Raw genomic sequence first — 9,746 nt, forward strand, 5'->3', positions numbered from 1 at the left:
TTAACACTGTTACCAAGCATTCGTTTTGATAAAAGCGTTTGTTTTGACTAATAGGCTCCCTCAATCTACACACGTGATATTGGAAAAATAATAACTTAGGTATTATGTTACTTTAATGAATTATTTAGTATATTTACATAACGTAAGTGGCGTGTGAAACTCCCTTTTTTATCTCATAGAAACATTTTTCGATTATCTTCCTAGGATCAATGGAACTAACTCAACCTCGAGAGTATGTGACAACAACGGACTGCAAAACAGGCACCCTTCATGCCAGACACAAACTTTACAGGTGGTCTACTATCATGGATATCCAAATATAACTCAAAAATAAGATAGGTTGGTATTTTACCATTTATGAAATCGAATACCTTTGGAAAATACTGTAGACAGTATACTAGTATACTCGTACTACCTAACACAATTTTGCTAATCAGAAGTAAGGACACGACAATAGGTTTTAGTATCTCAATTGTTTATTGATATCTAACCGATGTACTGGTTGAATTCCAATAACACATGTTTTTTAATCTTTATATCTTGTTAAGTAATGGAATGGAATAATGCTCAGATTATAATTTATTGTGCAAATAAGAGCAACGTTTTGTTGTTTACCGTAATGTAGGGATATCTAAGGTGATTTCCTGTATTGAGTGTTTGCTAGTTTAATTAGGTACATGTTGCAACGCCGATCATATAATTACAAAATTGCTTTAATAAAATGAAACACCCTTTTTTAGTTCAGGCAATGGGGAGTTATGCCTTGCATTAAATCGGGGAGTTGTGAAATTTGGCAATGTAAGTTCAGTTTTACGTCCTATACAATATATTAGGTTTGCGACATCGTACTGTCCTGGGAAACGTTGCCATTTTAATAAAATCCATCCATAAAGTACCTATTAAAAAATTGTAGAGGATTTTGCATAGAAAAAATGAACTGCTTGATTACAATTTCCATTCTAAAATACTGGATATATAATTTTGCAGTGGGGCCATTCTTTTCTAAGTTTCGAAGCTCTTCTTTGAATTTTCCAGTGACAGTATCGTGGAATTCTTCTTCGTGTGCTCTAAGGATTACAGGGTTACCCGTCTCAATCGAATTGCCTATGGGTGTGGGTGCACGTTTATTTTTAGATGGCTGGTTTAAGTCATCCTACATACCATTGGGATCTAGTTCAATGTTAAAACCGGGTCGAGACTCGTTCAGGATGCCAAAGAGGGGAGTAGCCGGACAAACAATGCTAATCAGATAAGGGGTGTGAAGTGTTCTGCCTTACCTCTTTTTTGCCTGCCATGGAAATGAGTATAATTGATTATTAGTAGATAATTTCTAAATAATAAGTGTAATTTCCTGTGAAAAGGGCGCGTTTCTGCAATTTTAAGAAATATGCCCTACTCTTGGTATCGTGGAAACATTGATAAAGCTAGCGACTGGGATTCATTAGTATCCTTGCTTAGGCAAGGGTTTCTTCCTAAAAATTACAATGAGAAATTCTTAAAACAAATAAAAGAACGTACTCGTCAGCATCCCGAACCACCTATGGGCATATTTATGTTACATATATGAATAATCATTTCAAAAGGCTACTATTAAAATCACCAGAGGCGACTCTTTTAAAAATTCTCCTTGAAAACATGGCACCATTTTATAAAATAGTATTAGTACTTCATATATCTAATATAAAATCAGTTGACGACGTTTCCCAGGACAGTACGATGGGGCAAAGCTTAATATTATGTTGTTCAGGACGAAAAACTGAACTAATATGCTACATTTCAAAACTCCGCGGTTTAATTCAAGGTAGACTACATTTTAGCTCCCAATTGATTGGATTATTTATTTTACAGTACTCTAAGTGGGATTTTTGGGAACCCCGCCTGCCGCCACAATTGTTAAATTGCACGAGGGGATATTTTTATGTAATCTACCTACATATAAACGAAAAGGAATTTAAGACAAAACAAAATTTACTTTTCCGCATATATCTGCCTTCAACAGACACTAAAAGAAAACTCCTTTGGTAGCTCTTCAATTTAGTCACTAACAGCAACATCATCAAAAGCAAATATCTCGCCACCAAAGTGTTTCCTTAACGTGGGGAAAAGATGGTAGCTATACAGGGTTGACGTCTTAATCACTGCCGCATTCATCGATACCTATTCGAAAGTATGGAGTCTTCAGTCTTGTGCAATTGTCGTCTAACAATATGGTCTTATGGACAAAATTCTAAGGTTTTTCTCTCGAATGGCAGCTTTAAGGTTTTTAATAATCTCTTTTAAAACATCGCCATTAATATTGTCCTTTCCACGTACTCAATCCAAAGAATCCCCACACACTCCCAAAAAAAAACTGTTGCCATTGTTGTTTCAATAAAATCTAGAAAAAGTTATGAAAATAAGTTTGGCGTTTGAAGTAAGGCATCATCAGCTGGTTTTGCGGATTTCAAGACGGCAATGACTTTACATTTCTTCCAAAGGCATTTTCCCAATTGAAGAATGTTATTGAAAAATGATGATGCAGAAATTCTCAAATGTTTAATAAACTCTGGATAAACTTCATCAAAACGAGCTGCTTTCCGATTTTTCATAGATCCAATGGACAAATTTAATTCTCCTTGTTGATTTCCTTTGATTATGAAGTGTTCATTTCATTTGTTTAGTTGTATTTGTATTCAAATTAACAATATTAGCAACATTTACTAATCGTGAAGATAGTTGGCTGGTTTATTTTGGGTTTGGAATTTGATTGCCGATTTGCAGAACTTAGTTATCAATTATTAAAAAGACGCAAAAACGCGTTAAGATTTATAATTTTTGCAAAAGGAATTGAAGACGCTGATATTAGCCCTTATAATTTTGAAAATTCTGAATTTAAACGTTTACTTTAATGAATAATTTACTTTCAGTTTTACGATATGAAAATTTAGTACCTTGGAACCCAATGAACCACTTCTCCCTTCACAAATAGGAATTAAAAAGCTGTTTTGATGCAAAAATCACTTTTACTTGCGACATTTACATATTATGCGTTTGACATTTTACAAATTGCATCTTAGGAACTCGGTGGGCATTTTGAAGCTTCCACGCACTTCTTCGTAACTGTGTCCTCAAGGTAACCTTCGTTACAAACGCAAAGCTTGCACGAAGTAATGCATGGTCCAGTGTGTGGTTGAGGATTTTGGCAGGTTGGTCCGCAGGGGGATGCACAATCTACTCTTCTGGCATTTTCTCCGCAAACTGTAAAATATAATATAAGTTTTATTTGATTTCAAAAAGCATTTAAAAAATGATTCTTACTATCGTCACTGACGTAGAGCGAATTAATCGCAACTGCGGCTACCAAGACGAGGAATAAGATTGCTTTCATTTTGATCACTTTGAAGTTCTTTCTGGAACTGTCTTATGTGGATCAGGTACGCGCTTATATACTTATTTGGTATGCCCTTATCGCATGTTGTTTGGGAATAATATTAGGGCTATCTCTAAATAATTAGATAATGTAGGAATTCGGCTTATATGTGTGTTCTCGGGTCAATTACGACAGGGCAGTATAGGTTAAACGAAACATTGAGTAATAAAAACAAGATTTTCGACTGACACTGTTTCCAAGCATTCGTATTGGTAAAAATAATCTTCCTCAATATACACACGTGATATTAGGAAAATGACTTTGGTGTTTTGAGGTAATCGCAATGCATTTATTTAGTCTAAAGTAGCGTATGCAACTCCCTTTTATTTTCACATAGAAACAAGTTTCGTTTATCTTCCTAGGATCGATGGAATTAACTCAACCTCAAGAATATGTGACAACAAACAGGCACCCTTCATGCAGTACACAAACTTTACAGGTGGTCTACTATCATGGATATTCAAACGATAGTCGAATATCATATAGTACGAATTATGAAATCGAATACCTTTGGAAAAAGACTGTGGACAGTATACTAACACAATTTTGCTAACTTGAAGTCGGGAAACGATAATAGGTTTTAGTATCTCCACTGTTTATTGTTATCTATCCGGTTGAATTCCGCCAACATAATATTATGTTTTTTAATCTTTATCTTGTTAAGTAATTGAAGCTCGAATTATAATTTATTGTGAAAATATTACCAAAATTTTGTTGTTTATATAGTAATGTATTGATATCAAAGGTGATTTCCCATATTGAGTGTTACCTACATGTTGCAATACAAACAAAAGGATCATTTCTGTTGATCTTGAATTAGACAATATACCTATTCCAGTTGGTTTAATCTAACGAAAACTCATTTTACTTTACTATACTGTAAGTGGGACTCTTGGTGGCATAAACTTCCAGTAGGGTCCGTGTATTTGTATTTGCTTTCAACAGACACCTAAAGAAAATTCCTTTGGTCGCTCTTCAGAGCAGTTACTAACAGCATCTTTCAGATTATCATCGCAAGCAAATATTTGGTCTCGATAGTGTTTCTTAAACGTAGGGAAAATATAGTACTGTAGGGTAGTTCATTCGGACTATAGAGGGATGATGTCTTAATCCTTGGAATCCACATTAATCGATGGCTTGTCGAACTCCTTTAGCCCTGTGCACTCTGCGATTGTCGTGTAGCAGTATTGGTCCTACAATTCTAGAAAATGGTTGCCACCAATTTTTCAGCCGGACATTACCTACTTTTTCGCTTTCTTTTGGTTGTAAGGATCCTTCGATTTTTATTTTGTTGGGGGACCTCTGCAGGTACATTACCACCGATAATTTTTAGAAAATTGTTGGAATCTTATGCTTTATGAATGGCTCCGTATTACAGTCGCTATAAAGGTTAATAAAACCCTGACTTTTTAGGCGAACTAATTTTTATTTATGTTTTTGCGATTGGTATCTTGTTTTAAAATATTCATTTTGTGAATTTTTCTCCTTTCCAAATGCCAACAAAGTTGTATCGACCAGAATTTTACTTAACGACGCAAAAATGGTATAATGTTTTTGTGGTCATAAAAAATTGGGGTATGCAGATCCATTTTATCGAATATGAAGTTTTAAAATGTTGTATAAATATCATCATGTGGACGTTATTGCTGTCTGGCCACCAAAAATAATGACGGGATTATCGTGTATGTATTAATATTTCATTTTATTACGTAAATCTGAGGGACTATTTACGAAATACGCACGAGTTGCTTCGTTCCATTTGAATTTATATCTCAGTATTATATTTCCCTTTTAGAAATTTTGTAAATGCGTAATTCTAGTGGAAATTTTATCGCTTTTATAATTTATTCAATTGAGATAAGTTGTTAACAATAAGACCCATCTGGTCGTTGCAAGACGGAATTTAATAGGTCGAAATTAATTAACGCACGTGTTTTATTGCTCTTAAGAGATTGAGCGTTTCATATTTTCATTTTTCATTGGCGAGTTATTTGAAAATTCATAAAGAAGATTATCTTATGGTGGAAGTGGTATTTCTTTAAGTACTGGAGACAACGAGAAAACAAGGCTGTTGAGCGCGATGGTTAAACAGCGTGTAAATTTGTAAAAAAAAGGCACCTTCTTTTTTTTACCAAAACTCGACTACACCAAAATTTCTCGGGAAAACAGTTTTTCTTATTAATTTTGGGGCGTAGAATCCAAAACAATTCGTACTTTTTCGATCAGACTTCTCAATCAAAAGTTATAGACTAGAAACCAATTTCGAAAGAAAATTCAAAGGGCCGTAACTTTTGAACTAGTAGCCCAATCTTGGAACTGTTTGAAAGTATAGATTCTACAGGCCGCATTCTATAAAAAAATTTTTTTTCCGGGTCGATCTGAGACAATTTTTTTTTCTGCCAAAAAAAGGCATAGTATAAACCTTCCTTTTTTACCAAAAATCGACTACACCCAAATTTCTCGGGAAAACACTTTTTCTTATTAATTTTGGTGCGTAGAATCCAAAACAATTCGTACTTTTTTAACCCGAAGGAAATCAAAAAATGTTGGTCACTTACTATTCATCATAAATCGTTTTCCCATGACATGTTATAAGCAGAAAAACAAAATAGCGATGCGATATTTCTACAATAGTAACGCTTATAGTTTATGGGTTGGCAGAGAATACTCTGGAGAAACCTCACTCACCACCGGAAAAGAAATAAAGTAAAACACAACGTCCGACCTCTAGATCAATACACTCCATTTACATTAAATAATGATGGAAAAATTTCGATTTGCTATAATTTAAATAATTGGAAGATACAGTAGTTACATTTACATATTTTATAAACTACAACGCTAAATCTCGGGCAGTCAGCTCTATTTGTTTTCTTGAAGATGCCTTGAAGACGCAGTTCGTCATTTTTTATAACAGATCTATGCAGAAGTAAGTTAATCAAAAAAGTTTTGTAAGAAGTATAACGTGCGTTGTCCGATTACGGAAAAAGTTTTGGCAAGTTCAAAAAGCAAGCAGTAGTAGTGTACTGCGAGACTTTTTCTTAAGATTCTCTTCTTAAAAGTTTTCTACCGTCCGAATAGCTACCGAAAATTGGTCATCCAATTTAATAAGTCAGATTTCGTCATAAAGTTCAGTGTTATCAAGAAATTTCCTGAAGTTCTCAGCGAATGTCGTTCTGCAAGTTATGGTGGGCCTAGTATCTCAAACCTTGTACGACCAGATTATCTGGTTTATTAACCCTAGTTTACTGGCCACTAAAACTTTCAAGTTTACGGGCGTGGGGTGGAACGAACCCCCATATAAAATATTGATAGAAGAAAACTTATGGACATTGAAAGTGGCTGTGGGGTGCGATCCACCCCAGACCTATAAACTTGAAAGTTTTTCTAAAAGTAGTGATAAAATAAAAACTCAAATCCTAAAAACGCCAAAAACGATAGAAAAGACTAAACTTGGAAGGTACTCGAGCTCCCAGGCCAAAATATTGAAAGAAAAAAAACTTACGGACATTGAAAGTGGCTGTGGGGTGCGATCCACCCCAGACCTGCAAATTAGGGGAAAAAACTGTTAGTAATTTCTTATTTTAATTGTCGACCGTCTCCGTGCGGGTTAATATTTCCCAACAAGCTTTGTAAGTCTTTTTTTCTTTCAAGGATGTTGTTCTAATTTTGCATCACTTTGTCAATGAATTGTGTGCTTATTCGAATCCATTGTGCGACCTAGGTAGAGTTTCACATCAAAAGTTGTGCAATAAATCTTTTTCAGAAGTTGATCAAGGCCAACCGTGGCTCTCAAATTGAGAAATTCTAAGTCAATATTCGGATTTTTCTTATAGCAGGTGCCGGATGTGTACGAGGAGATATTATAAAAATTCTAAGTTTCAATTTTGATTTGTTTGAGCTAGCTGGACAAGTGTTTTGTGGGTGGCGCAGTGACCTCATGCCATTGCACACAGCAATTATAGATTAGGTACGTACGGTTTAGTTTGCACTTACAGTTACGTTTCAAAGGTCTTGTTAAAAAACTTTTCTACCATTTTACTTTCAAATACCTAAAGAAGATACACGGGAAATTTTATAAAACGCGGGTTACCTACTGTCATTGTACTCGTTTCTTGTGTCAATATCGTATTACATAGGCTGGTAACTGGTAATTAACCGATTTTAGTTGGAACACGCTACATACTCTTTTTTTTCAAAATAACGAGAAGTGCAATCTTACAGAAACTCTTCTTGCAGCATCCTTGAAAAGCCACTTATGATTCACAAGTTTTATAATCAAAAATATTTCTTTGTATTCGTTTACCATCATCCCTGTTACCTATTACATCCATTATAATAATCTTTCGAATGTATGTGAGAAGAAATTATATTGCACTAAGGAAATGTATATACTTAATATGCATGATTGAGGGGTATGACATGGCTAATTCTTATTCTATTACTATCATTATATTATTCTATTCAGTAATGACACCCTATTCCAAAACACTCTTGCTTTCGAAGGTATTTTGGTGAACTATTAATTGCATACATCTACTTTTTCTGTGGTTTAAGTAGCAGCCCATCTAATGGAGTTAATGATAATTTAATATACATACGTTTCTACCAATAAACAGACGTGTTTTTAATAAGAATTGGAATGTCTTGTCACCCAAATCCGACCTAAAGATTATATTTTAATTTAATTAAAGTTGTAATCTCAAGTTTGATGACCCGATTTTTGTTTGCTTTGCTACAGCGGAACGATTCGCAATGTAACCCATAAAATAATCATCTTTTGATAAAACTGCAATGTATTAATAATAACAACTATCGCATTCGGAAATAGTCGAATTATGGTTTAAGCTGTTGTACCAGTGCTCTGAAATGACAATAACAATTTTCATCGCACTTCTAATAGTCGCCAAAGTGAGTACCTAATATCTGTTCGTTAATTTGCAACAAATAAAATGGTTGAATCCTCTAGATTAGAGCCGATTGCGTAATCGACTTCGATATTGTCGAAAAAGGGTGCGCAAAACCTCTAGATTTGAGTCCAACAATTGTCTTCTACTATCTCACGAGAGGTTACGCATACGTGGACGTGCCAAAAGTTCAAGACTTCGTAACTTGCACTTGGAGAAAATGGGGTTACGAAAATCTGGACGGTTCCTTAAATTACGACAAAATGAGATCCGACAAAATGCTTCCGTGGAAATTGGCGCGTCATTGCAACGAATTTCCCGAAGAGTATAAGGCCTTCGAGTCGGCCTTCCGAAAAACCGTCACCGATTGCGAAAGAAAACCTCCTCCTAGCCCTACCGCTGAAGGTACGCGATTGTGCATCAACTCAAATTACACGAAATATATTCCTAATATGTAATCAAGCCGCCTACACAAGCACGGTCTAAACCTTCGAGTAGGGTGGTATACGTGTGGTCATAATTAACAGTTTCAGCCCCTCGTTAACAAAAGCTCTAGGCGTAAGCCACCCTCACTGTCCTATCACCTCTCATTAAAATCACGAAGATATACTGCCTCATTTGCATTCCGCCTCCATACACCCACAAAATTATCACAATTTCAATCTGACCTATTTTTGATAAATGGGAATCCCGCTTGCGGCTGTATTACATAATCAAAAGCACTTAATGCAATCGGCTATTAGAAGTATTGTTTCGCACACATGCGGGACCGTTTCGATTTTTGGTTACTTGCATTGCACGAACACTGTGGCCGCTCCACGTAATTGTAGATTTACAGCAAATTATTTTGTTGCTTAACAGACCTGCTGTTCTAAGAATGAATTAATATTAAAATGTTGATGTGTAATTTATTTTGTTAGTGATTTTGTGTCAATATAATTTTGATCACACACTAACTTGTATCAAAGGTAGCCCTTAAAAACCTACCCTGTGATGTATCAAACACGTCAAACTTAACGTGCAAGTTATCTGTCAAAAAACGTTATTTTGCGTTCACTGGTCTGCAGTTTTCAGTTAAGTTCAGTTTATTAATTAATTAAAGCAATCCAACGAAGTGTAGCCTGTTAAGCTTGTCAACGCAAAAACAAATTGGTTAAGCGCGAATTATCACAATTCACAATAACATCCCAATCTACTCAAAAATTATAGATCTACATGAACTAGACTCAATTTTCGCTGATGTTAAGTATGCATTATTGGAAAATGCATTTGGGAAATGAATTCCCACTGTTTCTTCGTTTATGCTTGACTAACTATTCTGGTTTAGTTTGGATCAAGAGGTTTACGGTGTTGTGGTTCACACCAGAAATTCTTACTGGTCTTGTGTATTAACAAATGTGTTTTAAAATTGTATTTGTACTTGGTAACAA

General features: G+C 35.1%; 2 protein-coding genes across 2 annotated transcripts; one reads left to right on the forward strand and one right to left on the reverse strand.

Moving 5' to 3' along the window:
- Positions 1–2,983: 2,983 nt before the first annotated feature.
- On the reverse strand, positions 2,984–3,446 carry LOC116169841 (chymotrypsin inhibitor-like). The gene is made up of 2 exons (XM_031486020.1): positions 3,298–3,446; positions 2,984–3,237 (listed from the first exon to the last, which is right to left on the reverse strand). Exons 1-2 carry the CDS (start codon positions 3,365–3,367, stop codon positions 3,053–3,055), a joined length of 255 nt encoding a protein of 84 aa, XP_031341880.1. The 5' UTR covers positions 3,368–3,446; the 3' UTR covers positions 2,984–3,052.
- Positions 3,447–8,192: 4,746 nt separating this feature from the next.
- Positions 8,193–9,268, forward strand: LOC116169306. Its single transcript, XM_031485371.1, has 2 exons — positions 8,193–8,320; positions 8,379–9,268. Exons 1-2 carry the CDS (start codon positions 8,279–8,281, stop codon positions 8,772–8,774), a joined length of 438 nt encoding a protein of 145 aa, XP_031341231.1. The 5' UTR covers positions 8,193–8,278; the 3' UTR covers positions 8,775–9,268.
- The last annotated feature ends 478 nt before the right edge of the window (positions 9,269–9,746 follow it).

This window comes from Photinus pyralis, unplaced genomic scaffold (assembly GCF_008802855.1).
Source record: "Photinus pyralis isolate 1611_PpyrPB1 unplaced genomic scaffold, Ppyr1.3 Ppyr1.4_LG4, whole genome shotgun sequence".
Classification (NCBI taxonomy): Eukaryota; Metazoa; Arthropoda; class Insecta; order Coleoptera; family Lampyridae; genus Photinus; species Photinus pyralis.